The 27,528-nt window shown below is 44.8% G+C and overlaps 1 protein-coding gene and 1 non-coding gene across 4 annotated transcripts in view; one reads left to right on the forward strand and one right to left on the reverse strand.

Annotated features, from left to right (window-relative positions):
* The first annotated feature begins 6,441 nt into the window (after positions 1 to 6,441).
* The window catches only part of TFRC (transferrin receptor), a 32,615-nt gene continuing 11,528 nt past the window's right edge, over positions 6,442 to 27,528 (forward strand). Inside the window, exons 1-13 of one of the 3 annotated variants that reach the window (XM_008009680.3) lie at positions 6,442 to 6,541; positions 11,492 to 11,550; positions 13,265 to 13,466; positions 14,487 to 14,682; positions 17,074 to 17,223; positions 17,747 to 17,849; positions 19,652 to 19,765; positions 21,139 to 21,237; positions 21,627 to 21,766; positions 23,664 to 23,821; positions 24,943 to 25,062; positions 26,422 to 26,507; positions 26,714 to 26,777. In XM_008009680.3, coding sequence (XP_008007871.3) covers positions 11,515 to 11,550; positions 13,265 to 13,466; positions 14,487 to 14,682; positions 17,074 to 17,223; positions 17,747 to 17,849; positions 19,652 to 19,765; positions 21,139 to 21,237; positions 21,627 to 21,766; positions 23,664 to 23,821; positions 24,943 to 25,062; positions 26,422 to 26,507; positions 26,714 to 26,777 — 1,468 coding nt within the window. In that variant the 5' untranslated portion in view covers positions 6,442 to 6,541; positions 11,492 to 11,514. Of the gene's footprint in view, positions 6,542 to 7,654; positions 7,674 to 9,908; positions 10,987 to 11,491; positions 11,551 to 13,264; positions 13,467 to 14,486; positions 14,683 to 17,073; positions 17,224 to 17,746; positions 17,850 to 19,651; positions 19,766 to 21,138; positions 21,238 to 21,626; positions 21,767 to 23,663; positions 23,822 to 24,942; positions 25,063 to 26,421; positions 26,508 to 26,713; positions 26,778 to 27,528 lie in introns of those variants that run through there. The other 2 variants (XM_073023790.1, XM_073023789.1) reach the window with 2 other exon arrangements.
* LOC119626037 (U7 small nuclear RNA) lies at positions 16,332 to 16,391 on the reverse strand. Its single transcript, XR_005242235.1, has one exon. It is a non-coding gene; the product is annotated as a U7 small nuclear RNA (small nuclear RNA).

The following is a 27,528-nucleotide window of genomic DNA, read 5'->3' on the forward strand; positions in this document are numbered from 1 at the left end:
GCGACAGAGCAAGACTCCGTCTCAAAAAAAAAAAAAAAAGGAATTTCTGGAATAAGTTTTTTTTTTCCCCCATTTTATTTTTTATTTTTATTTTTTGAGAAGGAGTCTTGCTCTGTCGCTCAGGCTCGAGTGCAGTGGCACGATCCCAGCTCACTGCAACCTCCACCTCCTGGGTTCAAGTGATTCTCTTGCCTCAGCCTCCTGAGTAGCTGGGATTACAGGTGCCTGCCATCACACCCAGCTAATTTCTTTTCTTTTCTTTTTTTTGTTTTTTTGAGACGGAGTTTCGCTCTGTCGCCCAGGCTGGAGTGCAGTGGCACAATCTCGGCTTACTGCAAGCTCCACCTCCCGGGTTCACGCCATTCTCCTGCCTCAGCCTCCCGAGTAGCTGGGACTACAGGCGCCCACCACCATACCCAGCTAATTTTTTTTTTTTCTATTTTTAGTAGAGACGGAGTTTCACCATGCTAGCCAGGATGGTCTCGATCTCCTGACCTTGTGAACCGCCCACCTCGGCCTCCCAAAGTGCTGGGATTACAGGAGTGAGCCACCATGCCCAGCACCCAGCTAATTTTCATGTTTTTAGTAGAGAGGGGGTTTCACCACGTTGGTCAGGCTGATCTTGAACTCCTGACCTCAAATGATACTCCTGCCTCAGCCTCCCAAAGTGCTGAGATTACAAGTGTGAGCCACCGCGCCTGGCCTTTATTCCCATTTTAGAGCTGATGCAACCCACGCTCACGAAAGTTGAGAACTCCAGCTTCTCGGCCCTCTAGGCTTTGTGCTCTTTTCTTTTTCCCATAGCTCATGGTGGCTTTTTCCTCGCCAATCTCCTTCCCTTTATGAGAATTCTGGGGTTTCTGTGTACCATTCAGAAGAACTGCAAGAGGTTTAGTTCCAGGGTGAGGTAAGCCTCATGGAATAGTTTGTGGAGGGTTGGAAATTAAATAATTTCCAATAATAATTTCAAATAATTAGGCTGTGTGCGGCGGCTCACGCCTGTAATCCCAGCACTTTGGGAGGCCGAGGTGGGTGGATCATGAGGTTGGGAGTTCAAGACGAGCCTGGCCAACATAGTGAAACCCTGTCTCTATTAAAAATACAAAAAATTAGCCAGGTGTGGTGGCGGGTGCCTGTAATCCCAGCTACTCAGGAGGCTGAGGCAGGAGAATCGCTTGAATCCAGGAGGTGGAGGTTGCATTGAGCCGAGATGGCGCCACTGCACTCCAGCCTGGGCGAAAGTATGAGACTCTGTCTCAAAAAAAAAAAAAAAAAAAAAAAAATTCGAATAATTGAACAATTTCCAGTAATTTCCAGATGTGCACTCCTACGCTCTGCATGTGCTTCGGTTACTCTCTCCATCCTGACTAAGGTCAGAGGTGCCCCAGATCCTACTTTGGTCCCTCCACCTGTTGGAGTAAAGGGGTTCACAGGGGCCCAGCTTGGTACGGGCTGTGTCTGCAGCGGTGCGGGTCTGTCTCTGTGACTGTGTCTGCCGCGGTCCGGGTCTGTCTCTGTGACTGTGTCTCCCGCGGTCCGGGTTTGTCTCTGGAGTTTGCCGGTTCTCATTGTGAGAGTTACTCCCATGGGAGGGGCTGGCCATTGAGTTTAGCTTTTGGAATTTATTTATTTTTGTTTGTATTTATGTATGTATGTAGGGTTTTTTTTTTCTTTCGACAGAGTCTCATCGCTGTGTCACCTAGGCTAGAGTGCAGTGGTGTGATCTTAGCTCACTGCAATCTCTGCCTCCCAGGTTCAAGCAATTCTCCCACCTCAGCCTCCCAAGTAGCTGGGACTACAGACGTGCACTACCACGCATGCAAATTATGTTTTTTGTATTTTTTAGTAGAGACGGGATCTCACTATGTTGGCCAGGCTGGTCTTGAACTTCCGATCTCAAGTAATCCACCCACTCGGCCTCCTAAAGTGCTGGGATTACAGGCATGAGCCACTGTACATGGCCTAGATATTAAATAAAGGTTGCCAAAAATATATTTCATTGCAAACATCCAAGTTACTGGATGTCCAGAAATGAAAGGTATAGGGGCCAAGGCCTTGGGCCCCCTGGAGGTTCAAAGATCACTGACATGAAGCTGATTGGCAGGAGAAAAGGCGTACAAATTTATTTAACACACCATGTGCAGGCACAGGGACAATCACAGAGTGACTGCTTATCCCCTGACAGGCTTCAGAAGCTCCTGGCAAACCAGGTTATGGGAGAAGACAGAAGAGGAGTTTTTTTTTGTTTTTTGGTTTTTTGGTTTTTTTTCAGATGGAATCTTGCTCTGTTGCCCCGGCTGGAGAGCACTGGCATGATCTCAGCTCACTGCAACCTCCACCTCCTGGGTTCAAGTGATTCTCCTGCCCAGGTTCCCAAGTAGCTGGAATTATAGGTATGCACCACCATGCCCTGCTAATTTTTGTATTTTTTTTTTTTTGAGACAGAGTCTCGCTCTGTTGCCCAGGCTGGAGTGCAGTGGCACGATCTTGGCTCACTGCAAGCTCCGCCTCCCGGGTTCACGCCATTCTCCTGCCTCAGCCTCCCATGTAGCTGGGACTACAGGCATCCACCACCGCGCCGAACTAATTTTTGTATTTTTAGTAGAGACGGGGTTTCACCGTGTTAGCCAGGGTGGTCTTGATCTCCTGACCTTTTGATCCGCCTGTCTTGGCCTCCCAAAGTGCTGGGATTACAGGCGTGAGCCACCGCGCCCGGCCTAATTTTTGTATTTTTAGTAGATGAGGGGTTTTGCCATGTTGGCCAGGCTGGTCTCTAATGCCTGATCTCAGGTGATCCACCTGCCTGGTCCTCCCACAGTGCTGAGATTACAGGTGTGAGCCACTGTGCGCAGCCCAGAAGAGGAATTCTATTGAGGAGATTACCAGGGAGAATGAGAATGAATGGATCAGGAAATAGATTAATTTGTCAGACGTGGGTACATTCTTGGTCTTACAGAGAGGGGCAGAAAAAACCAACTGCTCCTTTCTGGTGGGCCTGGATCTCAGGAAGACAAAGGAACTTCACCTTCACCCTGTGCTTTTGTAGGTGGAGGTGGGAGGCCAGAGAGGCCTTGAGGTTTCTTTAGTTCAGCACGTCAAAATGCCATATTTTTGGGGTATTGGTTTCTGAGCCCAAACAGAGGTAATACTATATAATAATGGCAACAATAACAACAATGGAAATCAGATAAAAAATAAAACATTTGAACTTCTACCCCTAAAACTACCTTCCTGGCATGAACCTTTGTATTGCCTCTTAGCGTGTATAGGTCCTGGAACAAAACAAGACAAATTTATATTCATTTACTTGAAATTGCAGAGGAGGGAGATTCTGCAAAGCCTTCAGTCACAAAGCGTTGGTATGTCTGTAATCCCAGCACTTGGGGAGGCTAAAGTGGGAGAATCCCTTGAGCCCAGGAGTTGGAGACTAGCCTGGGCAACATAGGGAGACTCTGTCTCTGCAAATATTAAACATTACCCAGGCGTGGTGGCATGTACCTGTGGTCTCAGCTACTTGGGAGATTGAGAGACAGGAGAACCACCTGAGCCTGGGAGGTGGAGGCTGCAGTGAGCCATGATCGTGCCACTGCTCCAGCCTGAGCGACAGAGTGAGATCCCATCTCAAAAAAATAGGCCATGCATGGTGGCTCATGCCTGTAATCCCAGCACTTTGGGAGGCTGAGGCAGGTGGATCACTTGAGGTCAGGAGCTCAAGACTAGCCTGGCCAACATGGGGAAACCCCGTCTCTAGTAAAAATGAAAAAAAATTAAAAAAAATTTAAAAATCAGTGTGGCATGATGGTTTAGGCCTGAAATCCCAGCTACTCCGGCAGCTGGGGCGGGAAAATTGCTTGAACCCCGGAGGTGGAGGTTGCAGTGAGCTGAGATTGCACCACTGCACTCCAGCCTGGGTGACAGAGTAAGACTGTTTCAAAAATAAATAAATAAATAAATAAATAAATAAATAAATAAATAGTCAAAGTGTTAATAAGTGGACTTTAATTGCAGTGTCTGTTAATACTAATAACAGCATAAAAATAAAAATATAATTGGCAGCCCCTTTGGTGTCATGTTTATGGTTTTATTTCAGCAAATATAAATTTTTCAGATTTGGATTTTCATGTCCAAATGGTCCTGGCCTCTAAATGTCTCCTAAGCATATTTTTCTTTTCTTTTCTTTTCTTTTGAGACAGAGTCTTGCTCTGTTGCCCAGGCTGGAGGGCAGTGGTGCGATCTCAGCTTACTGCAACCTCCCCTTCCCGGGTTCAAATGATTCTCCTGCCTCAGCCTCTGGAGTAGCTGGGACCACAGGTGTGCACCACCAAGCCAGGCTAATTTTTGTATTTTTAGTTGTGATGGGGTTTTATGTTGGCCAGGCTGGTCTTGAACTCCTGACGTCAGGTGATCCACCTGCCTCGGTCTCCCAAAGTGTTGGGATTAAGGGATTAGCCATCTCATATGTCCACCTAAACCTACGTCCTCCATGAGGGTATAAGATCTTCACCGGCAAATACCAGCATAGTTTGTTTCTTTTTAAAAGATACTTCGGTCAAGGAAAGGCAGAAGGCCAGGCATGGTAGCTCACGCCTGTAATCCCACCACTTTGGGAGGCCGAAGGCAGGAGGACTGTTTGAGCCCAGGAGTTCAAGACCAGTCTGGGCTACATAGCAAACTGCATCAAATAAAAAATAAAAAATAAATAGGCTGGGCACGGTGGCTCATGCCTGTTATCCCAACACTTTGGGAGGCCAAGGTGGGCAGATCACCTGAGGTCAGGAATTCGAGACAAGCCTGGCCAACATGATAAAACCCCATCACTACTCAAAATACAAAAAGTAGCCGGGCGTGGTGGTGCACACCTGTAGTCCCAGCTACTTGGGAGGCCGAGGCAGGAGAATTGCTTGAATCCAGAGGCAGAGGTTGCAGTGAGCCCGAGATCATGCCACTATACTCCAGCCTGAGTGACAGGGCAAGACACTGTCTTAAAAATAATAATAATACAAATATATAAAATTAATAATTAAAAAAATAAAGAAGGAAGAGCAGAGGGGAGCAGGCCTGGTGTCTGAATATTAAGGTAGGCCTTCTGTGGAAGTGCGTCCTTAACCTTTTCCTGAGTAGATCATTTAAGGTGCAGCAATGCTCCTGCTCAAATTACTGTTTTTTTTTTTTTTTAAATTTGAGACGGAATCTTGCTCTGTTACCCAGGCTGGAGTGCAATGGTGCGATCTCGGCTGACTGCAACCTCCACCTCTTGGGTTCAAGGGATTCTTCTGCCTCAGCCTCGTGAGTAGCTGCGATTACAGGCGCGCGCCACTACACCCGGCTAATTTTTTTTGAATTTTTTTTTTAGTAGAGATGGGGTTTCACCATGTTGGTCAGGCTGGGCTGGAACTCCAGATCTCGTGATCCACCCACCTCGGCCTCCCAGAGTGCTGGGATTAGGGCGTGAGCCACCGCGCCTGGCAACTCAATGACTTTTAAACACTTCTCTCTGGGGAGAGAGATTTTAGAAAATGGGAGTAAAGAGTAAGGCGGTGAGATAATCCCAAGTACTTTCTCTATCTCAGAGCAGAAAAAATAAAGGGAAAAGTAAAAGCACAAGGCCGAGAAACAGATTTGCTTCTTAAAGGGCTGTTCTGTGTCCCTAAGGGCGCTGAAGGTCTGTTTATGTGCAATGCTTTTAAGGTCTGGGTTGTTTTCTTGCATTGTAGCTACTACCTCCCTGGCCTGCAGGTTACTGACCAGAGGGAGGGAGAGGGTGTGATTGTTTGGAAAGAGTTTAAACGGTGATAAGAAATGAATTTTGTTATGCACTGCACAATCCAATAACAGCAATAACGGCAATGAAAACGAAAGTTAATCTACAATCCTATCACCCGATTGTTTCTATTTTCCCTTTTATTCCCTCATGCATTAAACATTATGCAAAGCACTCCGCTACTCTTGGTTACAGTGCAGCTTGTATACATTCTGAACAAAAATTTGCATTTTGCTTTTCTTTTCCTTTTTGTATTTCTGAGGCTGCAAAATACATCTTCACAAGAGCGGCTTTAATGGTTACCTAACATTCCATCCTGCACCTACATTTTAAGGAACTGCTGCAGTGCAAGTATCCAACATTTGAGCGTCAACGCCAACAGATTTGACCTTGCACTGCAGGGACTGGAGGTCGGTCAAGATCAGGCGGAGGCTGCCAGGCTGCCAGGCTGCCAGGGTGGAGGAAGGCGCCGAGGCAGAGGCCAGCGCGCCCATCGCGCGGCTCCTCGGGGCACCTGCTGCCTTGGCGCCTTTTCCCTTCGCCTCCGCCTCGCCCGCAGCGCCCTCCGCGGAGGGCCCCGCCCGGTGCGCGCGCATCCCTGCCCCCAGGCGATCTGTCAGAGCACCTCGCCGAGCGTACGTGCCTCAGGAAGTGACGCAAGGCCCCGGGGGGCCGGGGGCGGGGCCAGGCTATAAACTGGCGGTTCGGGGCCGCCATCCCCTCAGAGCGTCGAGATATCGGGTGGCTGCTGGGGCGGCGCGGGACGGGGGACGCGCTAGTGTGAGTGACTGCGGGCTTCTAGAACGACGCCGACCCTCGTGTCCTCCCTTCATCCTGCGGGGCTTGCTGGAGCGGCGGCTCCGGTGCTGTCCAGCAGCCACAGGGGGCCGCGCGGGGAGCGGGAAGGCGGCCGCGGCCCCAGGCGGGGCGGCCGGGATGGAGCGGGGCCGCGAGCCTGTGGGGAAGGGGCTGTGGCGGCACCTCCAGCGGCTTCGGGTGCACGGGGTCGGGCGGCTGTGCGGAGAGGCGTCCCTTCTTCTCGCGTCCCTTCTCTCGTCCCTTCGCCTCTCGTCCCTTCCCTTCTCGCTGCCTTCTTGCCCGCCGCCTCGGTCACAGAGCGACGAATGGCTTCTCTTACTGCTCCGAGGACGAGAGCGGGTGTACCCCATGTCGCTCAGCCCCGCGGACTTCGGGTCCTCGCCCTTGCAGGCTGCAGGCCCTCGTGCGCGGGCGCCGGGCTGCGGGTCCGGGAGCGCGGGCGCAGTCCCGGTGCAGCTGCGCGGCGTGCGGCGTCGGGGAACACGTGGCTGCTCCAGGAAGTCGCCCCGGGGTATGGCTGGGATCCGTGGGTGACCTTGGGCTTGTAAACCTTCGCTTCCCCGGGCTCCGGGAGGCCCCGCTCTCACTGCGGAAAGGCCCAGAGCTGTCCCCGATTCGGTTACCTGGCGCGTTACAGGCATTAATTAGATACGGGCTTCTGGAAACTGACCCTTCGGCTCTGGTGCAAGCTGGTCTCGCCGTGCTCTGCCTGTTCGCCGCGTGTGGATTCTGCTTTCTCAAGGCAGAATCCGGCTGAACGCCGCAGGTGTTGACATTAAGAATATTGCTAGCAGTTCTCACGACAAGACGGGAGCCATAGGAGTGACTTGTTGGTGAAAGATGCTTGGAGATGAGCAGGGTGGGCAGAGGGCTGTGCTGTGTTGATGGGCGCCCGAGAGGCCGTTGTGTCACACTCTGCTGGACAGTTCTTTAAGGTTGGGAGGGTGGGTAAGAAAATACATTCTGATTCGGCTTTTCTCGGTTAACGCTTTCCCTCTGCTCACTGCTTGTAGAGACTTGGGGACGTCACTTATCCGCGGGACTGGATTCTGCAGCTTTTTCCATTTTCTTCCCCGCTGATAAGAGAATTCAAGTAGGAAATTGTATTTGGCCACCCCATACTTGTATGCTAAACTTACTGTGAAAATTAAGGTTAAGCTCTCTAGAGTGCTTGTGGGCCCTGCTGGTCCCCCCACCCCCCGCCCTCAATTTTGGGTTACAGTATGCTTCTCAAGAAAATCCAGAGTTACGATAATTTTTGTCATCGATATTGCAAGGTTATATAGAGCACGGCATCCTTCAATTTCCTTTGGATGTTCTTATCAAGTAATGGTGGCTGTAAACCTAGCCTGTGTTGAAGGTCGTTGGATACACAGCAGTTTGGCTAACTCTGCCCTAAGGCGAGGCAGTTACTTGCCTCTGATAATGTATTTACATGTCATGGAGCAAGGTTCCCAGCCAAACCTGAATTGAATCACAATCCAATTTATGTTAAAACTGATCCTTGGTTGGGTGCCGTGGCTCACGCCTGTAATCCCATCACTTGGGGAGGCTGAGGCAGGCGGATCACCTAAGGTCGGGAGTTCGAGAACAGTCTGACTAACATGGTGAAACCCTGCCTCTACTGAAAATACAAAAATTAGCGGGGCATGGTGGCTCACGCCTGTAATCCCAGCACTTTGGGAGGCCAAGGCAGGCAGATCACTTGAGGTGAGGAGTTCGAGACCAGCCTGGCCAACATGGGGAAACCCCATCTCTACTAAAAATACAAAAATTAGCTGGGTGTGGTGGTGCACACCTGTAATCCCAGCCACTCAGGAGGCTGAGGCTCGAGTATCACTTTAACCTGGAAGGCAGAGGTTGTAGTGAGCTGAGATCGCACCACTGCACTCCAGCCTGGGCCACAGAGCGAGATGCCATCTCAAAAACAAGAAAAAACCTCCCTACTAAACCAGAAGAGTGGCGGGGACGGGAAAAGATTACTGGTCCAATGTTTTCATTATATTTTTCATATCATTTGGAATCTCATGCATCAAGCATGCCCCAGTACTGTTAAATACAATATTTTTACTCATTATCAGGTCGTTCAATACCAGTTATTACAGGATAGGGAAGTCAGTCAGAGAAGGCTTCATAGAGATGGCCCTTGAGCTGAGCCTGCAAGAAATGAGGACCTCAAGGAACAGAGAAGAATGTTAGTGGGTAAAAAGATGGACTGGATTCTGTCAGATTTTGGAGGAAATAGAGGGTAGTGAAGTGGTTAGGCAGTGAATGTGTTCCATTTTATGGCTCAAAATGTGGGGCTACGTTTTGCCTACCTGAACTTCATTATTAATGTGAAAAATTGAATTGTTGTTTTCAGTCACCATTGATAACACCAAAGATACACAAGTAGCTTAGATTATTTATTTATTTATTTTTGGTGGAGTTTCACGCTTGTTGCCCAGCCTAGAACGCAATGGCGCGATCTCTCCGCAACCTCCACCTCCCCTGGGTTCAAGTGATTCTCCCACCTCAGCCTCCCCAGTAGCTGGGATTACAGGCACACGCCACCATGCCCAGCTACTTTTGTATTTTTTTAGTAGAGATGGAGTTTCTCCATGTTGGTCAGGCTAGTCTCAAACTCCCAACCTCAGGTGATCTGCTCGCCTCGGCCTCCCAAAGTGTTGCTGGGATTACAGGTGTGAGCCACCGTGCCTGGCCATCGCTTTGTGTTCTTAAAATTAATTTAAAACTAGAAAACTTGAGGAATGATGGTTCAGATGAGTGTTAAACCTTGCAAGATGTATTTTCCTGGAAAAGGGTGATTAAAATTGGTTCAGGGTGGGGCCTTCCAGGTCTGCTCTAGTGATTGGGTGCTTACTGCTCTGGTGGTGGCAGTGATAAGCTTTTTGTAACAGAAGGGGCAAAAGATTGCGCTTCTGGCCGGGCGCAGTGGCACACGCCTTCAATTTCCTTGGGATGTTCCTATCAAGTAACTAATCAGTACTTTGAGAAGCCAGGTGGGTGGATCACCTTAGGTCCAGACCACCCTGGCCAACATGGTGAAATCCCATCTCTATTAAAAATACAAAAATTAGCTGGGCATGGTGGCGGGTGCCTATAATCCCAGCTACTCGGGGTCTGAGGTGGGAAAATCGCTTGAACCCAGGAGTCGGAGGTTGCAGTGAGCCGAGATCGTGCTGTTGCACTCCTGCCTAGTCAACAAGACTGAAACTCTGTCTCAAAAAAAAAGATTATGCTTCTAAGAATATGACCCATTGCATATGGACGCTGGTCTTTAAAGCTTGGATTTAAAAAGATTTTTTTTGTAATGGGTTTTAGAACCTTTTTTTTTCTTTTTCTTTTCTTTTTTTTTTTTTTTTTTTTTTTGAGATGGAGTCTCACTGTCGCCCAGGCTGGAGTGCAGTGGCGCCATCTTGGCTTACCACAACCTCTGCCTCCCAGGTTCAAGCGGTTCTCCTGCCTCAGCCTCCCCAGTAGCTGGGATTACAGGTGCCCATCAGCCCGCCCAGCTAATTTTTGTGCTTTTAGTAGAGATGGGGGTTTTACCACCTTGGCCAGGCTGGTCTCAACTCCTGACTTCGTGATCTACCTGCCTCAGCCTCCCAAAGTGTTGGGATTACAGGCGTGAGCCACCGCGCCCGGCCAGAAAGCTTTTTCTTAATGCCAGTTATCATACCCTTTGCTTTACAGTTTGCATATACCTCACAGCTGGCTTTGTGCCGTGTGCGCGTTTAATATGCTCTCAGTGTACTCGTATATAGGAAAAGCTTTAAAATAGCGTCCAATAAATGTCCATTTTGCAAATCTCAGGATCATCTCACTTTCACTATCTAGATGCCCTCAAACCGAAAATTCAGATTTCAGTTAAGGCCTTTAACTTAACATAGGACTTTGAACAGAGATGTATTTTGCTTTGACAGAAGTTAAGGTTAATGTCTTAAATTTCCGGAGATGAGAATACAATTTCTATAACCCAGTAACCCATTTAACTTCACTTAGATTATCAGTTTTCAGCCGTGAACAGGCCACTTAGTTTCTCTGATAAGTGGCCACTTCATCTGTAAAATAGCATAATCTGTGTTTTGTGTTTCTTTTTGTGTCAAAGATCGAATTACTTGTAGAACTATTCATTCAGTCGGAATCAGGATTTCTTCCCCTTTCCATTGAAGATGGTTTGTGGTATTTGTAGCATAACTGGTCTTGTCTGCTTTAGTCTTAATTTTTTCAGGTGATAGTCTGTTGTCCTTTTGTGTGTGTCACTTTTTTTTTTTTTTGAGATGGAATTTTGCTCTTATTGCCCGGGCTGTAGTGCAATGGTGTGATCTTGGCTCACCGTAACCTCCGCTCCCTGAGTTCAAGTGATTCTCCTGCCTCAGCCTCCTGAGTAGCTGGGATTACAGGTGCGCACCACCATGCCCAGCTGATTTTTGTATTTTTAGTAGAGACAGGGTTTCACCATGTTGATTAGGCTGGTCTCGACCTCCTGACGTCAGGTGATCCACCGGCCTCAGCCTCCCAAAGTGCTGGTGTTACAGGCGTGAGCCACTGCGCCCGGCAGTATGTGTCACTTCTTTGTCTACTCAGAGCATAGTGGTTCATACCTGTAATCGCAGCACTTTGGGGTGCCAAGGTGGGAGGACTGTTTGAGGCCAGGAGTTCAAGAGCAGCCTGGGCAACATAGAGTGACCTTGTCTCTACAAAAAAAAAAAAAGGAAATACATATATAACAAGTATTAAAAACGATCACACTTAATTTAGTTGTCATGTAAATTGTGGTTAAATGCCTTTTCTAGAAAAGTGATAATGTATTTTAAAAATTTGATATAACATTTAGCCTGGTAATAAAAGTTCACTAATGTGATAACGGTAGTATCTTTCTCAATAATTCTCTATTCTGATACCTAGGTTCTTCTGTGTGGCAGTTCGGGATGATGGATCAAGCTAGATCAGCATTCTCTAACTTGGTAAGATATTTTCAGTTATATTTCTGTCTGCAAGAATGTGAAATATACAAGCATGACTTGAAGCATGAAATAATAACCCAAATCTATTATCAGGTATTCATTTACATTTGAATTGGTCTTGAGGCATAACTGATCCCACAGAGTTCAGCCTTCAATAGGGTTAATTATAGAAGGTCTTGGAAGAATTCTCAGCGTGGTTCTGGGTGTGGTAGAGGGGCAGCCGAGTAGACAAGATGAACTAAAGAAAGCGCTGATCAAAATGTCTCCTTAGTGAGAGAGGTAAAAAGCAAAGTTGGCCGGGCGTCGCGGCTCACACCCGTAATCACAGCACTTTGGGAGGCTGAAGTAGGTGGATCACCTGTGGTCAGGAGTTCAAGACCAGCCTGACCAACACGGTGAAACTCCATCTCTACTAAAAATACAAAAAAAAAAAAAAAAAAAAAAAAGAAAAGAAAAATTAGCGGAGTGTCATGGCGCACGCCTGTAGTCCCAGCTACTCGGGAGGCTGAGGCAGGATACTGGCTTGAACCTGGGAGGCGGAGGTTGCAATGAGCCGAGATCACGCCACTGCACTCCAGCCTGGGTAACAGAGGGAGACTCCATCTCAAAAAAAAAAAAAAAAAAGCAAAGGCTGAGTGAGGCCAAGTGTGGTGGCTCAGTCCCGTAATCCCAGCACTTTGGGAGGTGAGGCAGGGGGATCACTTGAGGAGTTTGAGACTTGCCTGGGCAACATAGCAATCCCATCTCTATTTAAAAAAAAATGAAATTTTAAAAAACATTGAGTAGACAGTATGAGTGAAAGCTGAAAGAACATACAGAAAAGACAGCCATCCAGGACATGATGAAAAGGAGCCTAACTCTTGACACTATCTAGACCTCAATTCTCTCTTTTATTTATTTATTTTTTGGGATGGAGTCTCAGTGTGGGCTCTTGTTGCCCAGGTTGGAGTGCTCACCACAACCTCCGCCTCCTGAGTTCGAGTAATTCTCCTGCCTTAGCCTCCTGAGTGGCTGAGATTACAGGCGTGCACCACCATGCCCAGCTGGTGTTTTTTTTCTTTTAATTTTTAATTTTTAAATTTTTAAATTTTTTTATTTTAGTAGAGACGGGATTTCACCGTGTTGGGCAGGCTGGTCTCAAACTCCTGACCTCAAATGATCCGTCTGCCTTGGCCCCCCAGAGTATTGGGATTACAGGCGTGAGCCACCGTGTCTGGCCTATTCTCTCTTTTCTATCTTCTATTTTATGCTTAGTCAGAATTTCTGCTTATTTATAACCTTGTTTTATTCTTGTTCCCTGGCTCCCGCCAGCATCATGGTCTGGGTTACTGCATAGTATCCTAAAGTGATTTGTGCCCCTAGTCCCAGCTGCTCAGGAGACTGAGACGGCAGAATCGGTAGAGCCCAGGATTTTGAGGCTGCAGTGAGCTATGATGACACCACTGCACTTCATCCTGGGAGAGAGAGGGAGACCTTGTCTCAAAAAAAAAAAAAACAAAAACCAAAAAACCATTGACAGAAAAGGAAAGACTGATTGAGAAGACCAGTGTGAACTAGCCCTTGACTGGGCCCAGGGAAGAATGTTGGTTTGAAAGGAAAATACTGAGGAATACATAGCAAGTCATAGTAATGGCCCAATAACAAGCATACACCTAACAAGCTTTTCCCAGACATTCCTGTGCCTGTCCTTCATCTTGCCTTTTCCCCGAAACAGTTTGGTGGAGAGCCGCTGTCATACACCCGGTTCAGCCTGGCTCGGCAAGTAGACGGCGATAACAGTCACGTGGAGATGAAACTTGGTGTAGATGAAGAAGAAAATGCTGACAATAACACAAAGGCCAATGGCACAAAACCAAAAAGGTGTGGTGGAAATATCTGCTATGGGACTATTGCCGTGATCATCTTTTTCTTGATTGGTAAGAATGACCCTTCCAAACTTCAATATTTTCCATAACCAACTCTGGGAAGTCTATTATTTCAGCTCAGCATATAGTTATTTTGTGCCTTTTTGTTTTGTTTTGTTTTGTTTTGTGACAGTCTTACTCTGTTGCCTAGGCTAGAGTGCAGTGGCACCGTCGTGGCTCACTGCAACCTCTGCCTACCAGGTTTAAGCGATTCTTTGCCTTAGCCTCCTGCGTAGCTGGGACTATAGGCGCTCACCACCACACCCGGCTAATTTTTTATTTTTTAGTTTTTTTTGAGATGGAGTCTCTGTCGCCCAGGCTGGAGTGCAGTGGCGTGATCTTGGCTCACAGCAACCTCTGCCTTCTGGGTTCAACCGATTCTTTTGCCTCAGCCTCCTGAGGAGCTGAGACTACAGGTGTGCACCACCACACCTGGCTAATTTTTGTGTTTTTAGTAGAGATGGGGTTTCACCATGTTGGGCAGGCTGGTCTCTAATTCCTGACCTTGTGATCCACCCACCTTGGCCTCCGACGATGCTAGGATTACAGACACGAGCCACTTCACCCGTCCACTTTGTGCCTTTTTAAGTCCCACTAGGAAGACAATCATGAGTGGATTCTACACCTGTCATTGAATTTAGTCTGGTTGGAAGGAGACCCATGAATTATTTCAATACGACGAGCAAGTGTTTTCTTTTTATTTATGTATTTTTTTGTTTGTTCCCACTCCACCAGGAAACAAATGTTACACTAAAACATATACACAGGATACTGGTGGTGTGGAAGCTCAGTCTGATGTTTCAAGGAGGTCTTTTGGAAAAAGTACCTATGTTTTGAATAGGTAACTATTTGAAATAAAGCTAGTATACAGTTTATTAAGTGGCTTAAAGTATACAAAACTGAGATGCATTATATACTTTAAAACTACTTAGAGTTTGAAAACCAGTATTTTCAAGGCTTACCTGAAAAGTATTAACAGGGATAGATCACAAGTGAAATTCTGAGTTCAGCTCTGGAACTTTGTCTCTTTAGGGTTTATGATTGGCTACTTGGGCTATTGTAAAGGGGTAGAACCAAAAACTGAGTGTGAGAGACTGGCAGGAACCGAGTCTCCAGTGAGGGAGGAGCCAGAAGAGGACTTCCCTGCGGCACCTCGCTTATACTGGGATGACCTGAAGAAAAAGTTGTCAGAGAAACTGGACGCCACAGACTTCACCAGCACCATCAAGTGAGCGTGAGCTGCTTTGCAAGTCTCTAGATGAGTAATTCAGGAAATATGATAGGCCGCAGGGAAACAATAATGGTGACACTGTGGGAGTGGCTTTTCAGAGAAGACAAGACTTGCCATGTTTAGCTAAAGCGGGTGAGGGGCCTGTAAAGAACTGAAACTATACTGGTAGGAAAAAAGGTAGAACTTCTAGGGAGTCTCCTTTTTCTTAAAAAATTCATAGGCCCTTGATGTTTTCCTGATCTTTGTAGCTTATTGCTTGCTGTCATTCTTTGGCTCTGATTTTTCTTCTTAATCTCTTTTTTTTGTTTTGTTTTGTTTTTTGAGGAGTCTTGCTCTGTCACCCAGGCTGGAGTGCAGTGGCACGATCTCGGCTCACCGCAAGCTCCGCCTCCTGCCTCAGCCTCCCGAGTAGCTGGGACTACAGGTGACCGTCACCACGCCCGGCTAATTTTTTGTGTTTTTAGTAGACACAGGCTTTCACTGTGTTAGCCAGGGTGGTCTCGATCTCCTGACCTCGTGATCCGCCCGCCTTGGCCTTCCAAAGTGGTGGGATTACAGGTGTGAGGCACCGCGCCTGGCTCTTCTTAACCTCTTATAATGTTGTACTAAGCTCTGTTTTGTTGACAAGGGCATCAGTAGCTTTTCTCTTTTTTTTTTTTTTTTTTTGAGACGGAGTCTCACTCTGTCGCCCAGACTGGAGTGCGGTGGCCGGATCTCAGCTCACTGCAAGCTCCGCCTCCCGAGTTTACGCCATTCTCCTGCCTCAGCCTCCGGAGTAGCTGGGACTACAGGCGCCCGCCACCTCGCCCGGCTAGTTTTTTGTATTTTTAGTAGAGACGGGGTTTCACCGTGTTCTCCAGGATGGTCTCGATCTCCTGACCTCGTGATCCGCCCGTCTCGGCCTCCCAAAGTGCTGGGATTACAGGCTTGAGCCACCGCGCCCGGCCGCTTTTCTCTTTTATAGGAAACAACACATGCCAGAAGTAGCCTTTTTCATCTTCTAGATCATGGGTAATTTAACTGCCTGACTTAAGTCTCTAGTGCTGCTTAGTTTCTGCTGATACTCACCCATTAACCCATAGGCCAGTAAGTATCCAGAGACAGTGTCTCCCTCTGGTGGAGGCTGGAATACAGTCGTACGATCTCATCTCACTGCAGCTTCAACCTCCTAGGCTCAAACGATCCCCCCACCATAGCCTCCTGAGTGGCTGGGACTATAAGCACGCAGCACCACACCCAGCTAATTTGTTTTTTAAGAGACGGAGTCTCACCATGTCTTCCAGGCCGGTCTGTCCTTAGATTTTTATTTTTATTTATTTAGTTATTTATTTTGAGATGGAGTCTTCCTGTGTTGTCCAGACTGGAGTGTAGTGGCACGATCTCAGCTCACTGCAACCTCTGTCTCCCAGGTTCAAGTGATTCCCCTACCTCAGTCTCCTGAGTAGCTGAGATCACAGGCTTGTGCCACCACACTCTGCTAATTTTGTTTTTGGTAGAAACGGGATTTCACCATGTTGGCCAGGCTGGTCTCGAACTTCTGACCTCAGGTGACCCTCCTGCCTCGGCCTCCCAAAGTGCTGGAATTACAGGTGTGAGCCACCGCACCTGGCCAGATTTTTATTTTATATTTACTTATTTTATTTTTAATGGGCTTTCTGGCAAAAGCCAGAAAGCATGCTAGACAGATTGTAAGAGCTGTAACACTTGTCCATATAGAGTTTTACTATCTTTGCACATCCATGCCTCTGCGCAAATAATAAATTTATCTTTTCCTTTTTTCAAGCTTCCTATAGTTAGCGTGGTACTATAATTCTTTAGTCTTAAGTTATGGCATTTTCTACTTCATCTAGTTGATGTTTTTGTGCTTATTTACTATATATCAGATATTATGGATAAAGTGAGAATATAGTCCACCCCATAAACATGTGAGAACTAATATGCTGAGTAAATAGAAAGAGCGATGGGAGATCAGACCAAGGAGCAGCTTTGCTTCAGGGTATTCAGAAATGCTTCACAAGTAGGTGAAAATCGAAACTGTGCACCCTGTTTAGCACAGTAGTACTATCTTAGATTTTATAATTGACTTTATAGTAGATCTCCTGGAAGCTGCTCATTTCCCCTCAGCAGATATGTTATGATGAGGCTCTTGAAGGGGTCCTTTATGGTGGGTAAAGAAGCTGTGAAGTTATAAATTAAGATTTGGGGCCCAGTTTTTTTTTTCTTAGTTTGTGTTATTCTGGTCAATCTAGAAGTTTTGGGTCACAGTTCGTTTATCTAAACTATGAGGGATAATAATATTTTGCTTTCAAAACAATTTGTTTAATCCTTGAGTTAAATGTTTATTTTAAATTAAACTTAAGTTTATTTAAAAGACATTTTCTCCTCCAGGCTGCTGAATGAAAATTTATATGTCCCTCGTGAGGCTGGATCTCAAAAAGATGAAAATCTTGCATTGTATATTGAAAATCAATTTCGTGAATTTAAACTCAGCAAAGTCTGGCGTGATCAACATTTTGTTAAGATTCAGGTCAAAGACAGGTATGTTGAAAGATGGTAAACTTATTTTTATACAAGTAGCTGTTTTCAGGTGTGCTAAATATAGCAAAGACTTTTTGTTATTGTTGTTGCTTTTTTTGAAATGGAGTCTTGCTCTGTCGCCCAGGCTGGAGTGCAGTGACACAATCTCTGCTCACTGCAGCCTCTGCCTTCTGGGTTCAAGTGATTTTCCTGCCTCAGCCTCCAAAGCAGCTAGGATTACAGGTGTACGCCTCCATGCCCAGCTAATTTTTGTATTTTTAGTAGAGGTGGGGTTTCACCATATTGGCCAGGCTGATCTCGAACTTTTGACCTCAGGTGATCTGCCCGCCTCGGCCTCCCAAAAGTGCTGGGATTACAGGTGTGAGCCACCACACGTGGCCCAAAGGCTTTTAAAATAAAAATTAAGCTTAAGGTTTAGAGGTAAATTTCCTGAAGCCAAATAATGCAAGACATACTAAATGTAAGCTATTGTGTTTTTTGGAAGGATGACCTTAGGCTTATTTTAACTTCATCTTTTTAACAGTGCTCAAAACTCGGTGATCATAGTGGATAAGAATGGTGGACTTGTTTACCTGGTGGAGAATCCTGGGGGTTATGTGGCATATAGTAAGGCTGCAACAGTCACTGTAAGTAAGGCAAAACAGTGCATGAGATGCTTTTCCCTCTTGAATCACTCAAAACTCATCTTTTCTATTCTTAGGAGTTATACATTTACTTGTAAAATGTAAATTATCGTGAGATATTTTGGTTTTCAGCCCTCTAATGACACAGTCAACATGCAATGTCTTCTCTCTCTAATCACTTTCCCCATATCCTGCTTTATTTTTTCTTTATGGTACTGATAGCACCTGACATCTATGCCTTTATTTCTGTTAGAATGTGAGCCATGAAGAACCATGGGTTAGTTCTGTTTACTGCCATGTCGCAGAGCTTTGGAGAATGGCTGACAATACATAGTAGTATTTGCTAAACAAATGCATATCCTCCCTGTGGGGACAGGTCTAAATATCCATCTTGGCTGGGGCCTAGTCTTAGCTTGATTCATTAATGCTTGATCTTTTTTTATTTTTGTTTTGAGACAGGGTATCACTCTTTTGCCTTAGCTGGAATGCAGTGGCGTGAGCTTGGCTGACTGCAACCTCCACCACCACCCAGGCTCAAGTGAACCTCCCGAGTAGCTTGGACGTCCTGCTAATTTTTATTTTTTATTTTATTATTATTATTATTTTTTGTGGTAGAGACAGGGTTTTGCCATGTTGACCAGGCTGGTCTTGAATTCAAACTCCTGGGCTCAAGCCATTCATGCACCTCGGCCTCCCAAAGTGCTGGGATTACAGGAGTAAGCTGCTGCACCCAGCCCTTGATCTTTTTAAACTTAGGCAGATACAGTCAAATTAACACAGAAATAGAGAACAGATAGATGGAATAATTTTCAGCTTAAAAATCACATTTGTGGTTGGGCGTGGTGGCTCACGCCCATAATGCCAGCACTTTGGAAGTCCAAGGTAGACAGATCACCTGAGGTCAGAGACAAGCCTGGCCAACATGTTGAAGTCTACTAAAAATACAAAAATTAGCCAGGCGTGGTGGTGGGTGCCTGTAATCCCAGCTACTTGGGAGACTGGGGCAGGAGAATCCCTTGAACCCAGGAGGCGGAGGTTGCAGTGAGTGGAGATTGCGCCATTGTACTCCAGCAGGAGCAACAAGAGCGAAATTCGTCTCAAAAAAAAAAAAATCACATTTGTGAGTCGGGCATCTCCAGTGGATACCTTTCGAGGCAGGTGCAGTTCTGTGGTGATTCCTTGCCTTTCTGGATACTTGTGCTTTATCCCTTTGCCTGGCTGCCTGTAAGCCAGGAGTTTAGAGATGCTAGATTGTTCTGTTAAAGAACATTGAAGGTTTTCCTTCAGCTTCCAGCTTTGTGTTCAGGTGCTTGGTGTTAGTGTCTGTTTATAGCTGTTCATCTGGACTCTTCTTTGCTTAGGAACATAATGACACATCCAAAGTTGGTGTATGCAAGTCACTTTGTTGTAATAGATGGTGTTTTAATTTTGGGACAGATGTATTCTCAGGTCTTTCGGTTAAAACCTCTTTCTATGATGTCCTCAAGGCGAAGATTGTTCCAGGCCTCCAGTCCCATGACCAGCCTACATAGGCCTCTTTAATCTAAATGCCCTTTACATGAAAGGCAGCGTGGAATAAAAGCATGAAAAGACATAGGAGGCTAAAACTCTTGATTTTATTCTAATACCTCTGACCTAAAAATTATAAAGTTTTTTAGAACTCATGTCTTTTTTAGGCCTTGGCCTCCTTTTATCTCTTACTTTGGTTGCCTGTCTTAGGTTTGATCTATAAAACTCTTTTGTCTCAAGATTTTAGAGCTGTTCCAATACCATAATGCTCATTAAATCTAATGTCTTTGTTCTAGGGTAAACTGGTCCATGCTAATTTTGGTACTAAAAAAGACTTTGAGGATTTAGACTCTCCTGTGAATGGATCTATAGTGATTGTCAGAGCAGGAAAAATCACCTTTGCAGAAAAGGTGAGTGTGGGTTATTGTGTGTCTGTGTGTGTGTGTGTGTGTGCATGTGTGTATATATATATATATATAAAATATTCGATACAGTACTTTGGTATCTTACTCTTCAGGTAAGTTATATTTCTTGTTAATATTCTTACATTCTGAAAACCAGTGATCTTAAACTCTCATACCAGATAATACAATTTATTAAAAGTGCTAAGCAAATCAAATAAGTTCCACTTCCCTAATCAGAAATGCTTAAGTGAAAGCTGTTTGTCTGTATAACTCAGTTTTATGCATATACAGAATACAGTTAAAAACATGTTTTATAAAAAGGAAAATAAATAGCCAAACATACACAAGGAACTAGATTGGAACATATCAAAGGACAGTGGTGATTTCTGCATTTTTAAAGAAGTGGCAGGGCTCACACTTGTAATCCCAACACTTTGAGAGGCTGAGGTGAGAGGACTGCTTGAGCCCTGGAGGCTATGAGATGTGACTTGTGCCACTCTGGCCTGGGTGACAGTGGGACTCAAAAAAGTGGTTGTCTTAGATGGGTTTTTGTTATTTTTCTTTTCTTTTCTTTTTTTTTTTTTTTTTTTTTTGAGATGGAGTCTCTGTCACCCTGGCTGGAGTGCAGTGGCGTGATCTCAGCTCACTGCAACCTCTGCCTCCCGGGTTCAAGTGATGCTCCTGCCTCAGCCTCCTGAGTAGCTGGGATTACAGGCGTCTGCCACCATGCCCGGCTAATGTTTGCATTTTTAGTAGAGAGGGGATTTCACCATGTTGGCCTGGCTGGTCTTGAACTCCTGACCTCAGGTGATCCGCCTGCCTCGGCCTCCCAAATTGTTGGGATTACAGGCGTGAGCCACCACTCCTGGTCTTCATTATTCTTTTTTTTTTTTTTTTTTTTTTTTTGAGACGGAGTTTTGCTCTTTTGTTCAGGCTGGAGTGCAGTGGCTTACTGCAACCTGTGCCTTACAGTTTCAAGCAATTCTCCTGCCTCAGCCTCCGGAAAGGCTGGGATTACAGGCGCCTGCCACTAAGCCCAGCAAATTTTTGTATTTTTAGTAGAGACAGGATTTCACCATGTTGGCCAAGGCTGGTTTCAAACTCCTGACCTCATGATCTGCCTGCCTCAGCCTTGCAAGGTGTTGGGATTACAGGCGTGAGCCACCACGCCCGGCCCGTTATTCTTACTTTGCAAACAAGTGAGTTAATTTTTCAGGAAACAATTAACAACACATTACCAGATAAATAATTTGAAATATTTGGAAGTATTATGAGTTTAGTCCTCTGTAACCATTTGGCCTTTAGCATAATGTCCAAGATGTATTCTCATTTCATATGATCAGATTTTCATTTTCTGAGCTTTATATGTTTTCTTTTAGGTTGCAAATGCTGAAAGCTTAAATGCAATTGGTGTCTTGATATATATGGACCGGACTAAATTTCCCATTGTTAAGGCAGACCTTTCATTCTTTGGACATGTGAGTTATTTCTTGAGTAAATCGCCATTTTGAGTTCTTTAAATTGTTCTTGGATTCCTGTATTAGCAGAAATAGCACTGTGTCTTCCTTAAATGCTCTTTTTCTGGGAGGGCATTAGCAGTAAGCAAGAAGATAGATTACATTGACTTTGAGGCTTTATTATTTGTTGGTAAAAGTACTTTATCAATAGTACCTTGAACTGAGAATTTCCATGTGCCATGAAAACAGGAGTCACATTGTAGAGCCACTCAGATTTTTGAGGCTTCAAGTTGGTAAACTAAGGTCAGGCTGCAACCTTATACCAAATCTGAATCTTATACCAACTCCGAATCTTACAGAGAACTTTTGAGGAAGTATGTGATGGAGCGAATTGCTCTTTGTTTTCCTAGGCTCATCTGGGAACAGGTGACCCTTACACACCTGGATTTCCTTCCTTCAATCACACTCAGTTTCCACCATCTCAGTCGTCAGGATTGCCTAATATACCTGTCCAAACGATCTCCAGAGCTGCTGCAGAAAAGCTGTTTGGGTAAGTTTTTATTTGAAAGCTCTCTTGCAGGGTGAGGTTTTATGGTTAGGGAAGAATGGTAATATGTTGATTAAAATGTTACACATGATTATAATTTTCCACATTTGGGAATTTGGAAGATAGTTAGCTGTTACCTTGGTATAGATAAAAATGAATTTTTCTCTATAAAGAGATCTTAATAATGGACTTACAAACGCAGGAGAATAAGGAGACTTACAACCCCAGTGAATTCCTTGTGCAAGATTCCTGGCATAACTTCTGCTCGAGTACTTCTGTGCTGAGGCACGATGCCTGTGGCAACCCATTCAGTTAGTGGAGAGAATCTGTTAGAATTCATATTGGGATAAAATCCTATTCCCTGAAACATCCATTTGTCTGGATTTTTCTTCTAAGCAACATGGGATGATTCCAGTTTCCTTGTCTGTAGATTGAGAAGCCTCACTTCTCATGCTGGTTTCCAGAGAAACCATTTATGGTCATGGCGCTCCTGGATTTCCGCCCTGTAGTGTTAGTGTTCCTCTTTAAAAACAGCCCAGTTCCGTTACAGTACGTAGCATTAATTTTGATTTGGATGTGGACATATTTCTCATATCCTGTTGTTATAGGATAGAGATCGAGTTTCAGACCTTTATGAAAGCATTTATCTCCTGTATGACATGGGCTCTCTGATCCTGTTTCTTTAACATAATTGGATAGTGAAAATATATTCTACTTGATAGTCTCAAATGAAGAACGTCTGTATGTAAGGACTAGGTGAAATACCATGCCTATTGATAATGCTAAGAGGCCTTTAGCCTAGGAAGGAGTGTGTAACATACTATGACCATTGATAATGTTAAGAGGCCTTTAGCATAGGTGATTTTTGTTGACTCATTCTACTTACCACCTACAAGTCGTAACCAACCTGTGAAGCCAGTGACGCATCTTACCCTTATGTAGTAGGGGAGTAATAATGTTTCAACCTATATTTGTGTAATTAAGCCCCCTTAGGAACAGCTATTATTTGGGGTAACACAGACGAATTAGACGGGGGACGCATAGGAATTTTTTTGTGTGTGTGTGATAGTCTTACTCTGTTGCCCAGGCTGGAGTGCAATAGTGTGATCCTGGCTCACTGCAACCTCCACCTCCTGGGTTCAAGGAATTCTGCCTTAGCCTCCCAAAGTGCTGGGATTACAGGCGTGAGCCACTGCATGCAGCTGAGGAATATTTTTTATAACTGAGATAAGAATGTATACTATCCTTACTAGTGGTGACAGTTAGGAAACATAAAAATGTATTAATATCCTTTTATATATTAAAAGAACTTCATTTTGAGTTCATCTTGGTATGTATTCCAAATATAAACTACATAACTATATCTGGCAGAAAGGCATCTATCAGATGAGGACAGTTAGAAGTTTTGTAAAATATTGCTTAAACTAGGAATTCATGGTTTTCAGTTGGCTGCCTACAGATCAAAGTAAGACACAAATGGTTCACCACTACAGAGTAAGTTTGTTTTTGTTTTTGTTTTTGAGACAGGAATTTTGCTCTGTTGCCCAGGGTAGAGTGCAATGGTGTGATCTCGGCTCACTGCAGCCTCTGCCTCCCAGGTTCAAGCGATTCTCCTGCCTCAGCCTCCTGAGTAGCTGGGATTACAGGCACCCGCCACCATGCCCAGTTAATTTTTGTATTTTTAGTAGTAACGGGGTTTCACCATGTTGGTCAGGCTGGTCTTGAACTCCTGACCTTGTGATCCACCTGCCTCGGCCTCCCAAAGTGCTGGGATTAAAGGGGTGAGGCACTGCGCCTGCCCGAGAGTAAGTGTTGTTTGTATGTCCTCTTAATCTAGAGCCTCACTAGACAGAAGTAAACTTTGGGCAAGGAACAATAACTCAGAACTTTCTGGTTCTAGAAATATGGAGGGAGACTGTCCCTCTGACTGGAAAACAGACTCTACATGTAAGATGGTTACCTCGGAAAACAAGAGTGTGAAGCTCACGGTGAGCAATGTGCTGAAAGAGACAAAAATTCTTAACATCTTTGGAGTTATTAAAGGCTTTGTAGAACCAGGTAAAGACCGCCCCCACCCCTCTTGGTTTTTTTGTTGTTGTTGTTGTTGTTGTTGTTTTCTTTGCTGTTCTTAAGGATGTGGCTAGGGAAGGAGGGAGTGTACGATGCTGGCTTGGCTTGGTTTTATGAAGCGCTTAATCTTATCTGTCCTAAAGTGAATTGTTTATGTGTCAGATTTTTTTGTTTTTGTTTTTGTTTTTTTGAGAGGGAGTTTCACTCTTGTTGCCCAGGCTGGAGTGCGGTGGTGCGATCTCGGCTCACTGCAACCTCCACCTCCCAGGTTCAAGCAATTCTCCTGCCTCAGCCTCCCCAGTAGCTGGGATTACAGGCGTGCACCACCATGCCTGGCTAATTTTGTATTTTTAGTAGACAGGGTTTCTACATGTTGGTCAGGCTCTATGAGGTCAGCTCCTGACCTCACGTGATCTGCCTGCCTCGGCCTCCCAAAATGCTGGAATTACAGATGTGAGGCACTGCGCCCGGCCTATGTGTCAGTTTTACTGGGAGGTAATAAGGCCCTAGGAAATTCTTGTTAAAAATTGACCATTGTGACTAGAAAATCTATTCTAAGTTATTGACTAGACCAGTGATAAGCAAATTTCTTAAGGGGGCAGATAATAAACCTTTTGCAGGCTATACAGTCTCTGTTTTAGCTGTTCAACTCTGTAGAAGCAAGAAAATAGGCATAGACTGTACGTAATGAATGGGTATGTAGGCTGTAGTTTGCCAGTCCCTGGAGTTGAGTTAAAATGCAATCAAATAGCTAGCACCTACTAAGAAATAAGAAAATGACTACTGGCCCCGCTACGTACTCAAAATCTTATTTGCAGATCTCCCATATTGCTCTTTGTAGGTTACTTAAAAAAAATTATTCCTGTTCTTTTATTCTTTCACTTAAGTAGTCAGTAAATTTGATTAGTAGTGTAGGAAAAAAGTAGCTCTACTAGTAAAGTAAAATTAATATTCTCATGTGAATTTTTAATTCCCAGAGTTTTTAGTCAGATTTGAAGTAAGGTGCTTTTATTCTTAATACATATACTGCACTTTTACCTTTCTACTGATGTGCTAATTGTAGAAAAGTTTAGAAGCTTATTTAAATTCTTCCTCTTTTGTTTTTAAAGATCACTATGTTGTGGTTGGGGCCCAGAGAGATGCGTGGGGCCCTGGAGCTGCAAAATCCAGTGTGGGGACAGCTCTCCTGTTGAAACTTGCCCAGATGTTCTCAGATATGGTCTTAAAAGGTAGAGTACAAATTTTGGTTCCTTTGAATATTGGTGCACTACAGATGGTTCTAGATGTTATACTGTGCTTTGCTCGCTTTGCCTGCATTCCTGTGGTTCCCTCATGCCAGACTCTAGTTCTTAAATACAAGGCAGATTGTCTTTTGTTGTAGCTGCCTTTTTCTTTGAAACAGCTTTCCATAAAATGTCTTAGCTGTGCTAAAAATCACCAGTTTCTTTGAGACAGTGGATTATTGAGCCCTTAGTGCTTAGTTTGATGTATCCAGCATGATAAGGCGGAGCATAGTCCCTAAGTAATCTATTTGAAAGCAATAGCATACCTCTATACTCATGTACTGAGGCCTCACAGCTATTGAAATTTTGTTATGTTTATTCATTTATTTTTTGAGACAGAGTTTAACTCTGTTGCCCAGGCTGGAGTGCAGTGGCACGATCTCAGCTCACTGCAACCTCCTCCTCCTGACTTTAAGCCATTCTCCTGCCTCAGCCTCCTGAGTAGCTGGGATTACAGGCGCCCACCACCACGCCTGGCTAATTTTTGTATTTTTAGTAGAGACGGGGCTTCACCATGTTGGCCAGTCTGGTCTCCTGACCTCAAGTGATTCACCCGCCTCAGCCTCCCAAACTGATACGAGAGAGCCCCCGTGCCCCGCCTGTTTTGTTTATTTCTGAGCCTTTCTGTCCTGCTTGCCACTCTTTCACACTCCTGCCCACCCACACATTCAAAATCTCATGTTCTTGAATCTTTGGGTCACAGGGCAAATTGCAATGCTTATCTTTAATACAAAGTACATTAATGGAGAAAAAAAAATACTGAGGGAAGTGGGTGGGATGGAGGGCAGTGATAGATACATGTATCCCCAAAAGGCGCTGTCACAAATGTAGTTTCTTGGCAAACTCTTCTTATAACTTAAATTTGTGAATTTTTATTTTATTTTAGAGTTATTTTTTAAAAATCCAGTGTTTTGATTTACCTCTATGCAAATTCTTCTCAAGGTGTGCATCATCATGCTTACACTGTTTTCAGTGATCTCTGGGTCCAGAAGTTAAGGAACTGAAAGAATGAAATTGTAAAAGGGCGACTACTGGCCCCTGCTATGTACTCGAAATCTTATTTGCAGATCTCCTATATTGCTTTTTGTAGGTTGCTTAAAAAAAATTATTCCTATTCTTTTATTTTTTCACCTGGAGTCTCAAAGATTTTGTTAGTATTTTTTTTTTCTTTTTTGGCTCAGAAAAAAAGATTTTGGAATCTGCTATCTTGGAGTTAGACTTTCTGATTCATCTGAAGCAGGATACCTTCCATCCTTGCCCGTGTATAACCGTTCCCAAGATAAAGCTAACTTTCTTCTCTTTCAGATGGGTTTCAGCCCAGCAGAAGCATTATCTTTGCCAGTTGGAGTGCTGGAGACTTTGGATCGGTTGGTGCCACTGAATGGCTAGAGGTATTCTTTATCATCATCTATTCCCATACTGGGCACCTGAGCTTGTGGGCTCAGGCTGTCCTCCAGAAATGATGTTCATAGGTTTGATTTTACCATTTTTGCCTTTGCGCTTAGACTCAATAGAGTCCAGAATTGAAAATGAATCCCTATTGCTACTGTATGTGATAAATGAACAGATTTATACTGATTAGTGTTTTCTCTTCTAGGGATACCTTTCATCCTTGCATTTAAAGGCTTTCACTTATATTAATCTGGATAAAGCGGTGCTTGGTAAGTATCCCTTTCTTTAGCTGTTTATGAATTCAGGTAAACTACTTTTTTTTTTTTTTTTTTTTGAGATGGAGTTTCATTCTTGTCACCCAGGCTGGAGTGCAATGGCACAATCTTGGCCCACTGCAAGCTCCGCCTCCCAGGTTCAAGTGATTCTCCTGCCTCAGCCTCCCAAGTAGCTAGGATTACAGGTGCTCACTACCACGCCCAGCTAATGTTTTGTATTTTTAGTACAAAAAATTGACTATGCTTCACTGTGTTGGCCAGGATGGTCTCAAACTCCCGACCTCAGGCAATTCGCCTGCCTTGGCCTGGGATTACAGACGTGAGCCACCATGCCTGGCTGGTTAAACTACTTTGAAGTGGAAGGAAGCTTTTTTTTGAGACAGGGTCTCACTCGATTGCTCAGGCTAGAGTGCAGTGGCGCAATCTTGGCTCACTGCAGCCTTGACCTCCTGGGCTCAGGTGATCCTCCCACTTCAGCCACCTGGCTAATTTTTTTTTTATAGAGATGGGGTTTTGCCATGTTGCACAGGCTGGTCTCAAACTCCTGAGTTCAGGCATTCTACTTCAGCTGCCCAAAATGCTGCGGTTACATGCATGAGCCATTGCCCTCAGCCTGTATCTTAACCTTCCTTTAAATAGTCGGTCAAGTTACACAATGGACACATATTGCCTTGTCTAGAGCAGTGGGTGGTTCTCAATGGGGCCCCCAGATCAGCAGCATCAGGAACTGTTACAATGCAAACTT

Source organism: Chlorocebus sabaeus, chromosome 15 (assembly GCF_047675955.1).
Source record: "Chlorocebus sabaeus isolate Y175 chromosome 15, mChlSab1.0.hap1, whole genome shotgun sequence".
NCBI lineage: Eukaryota > Metazoa > Chordata > Mammalia > Primates > Cercopithecidae > Chlorocebus > Chlorocebus sabaeus.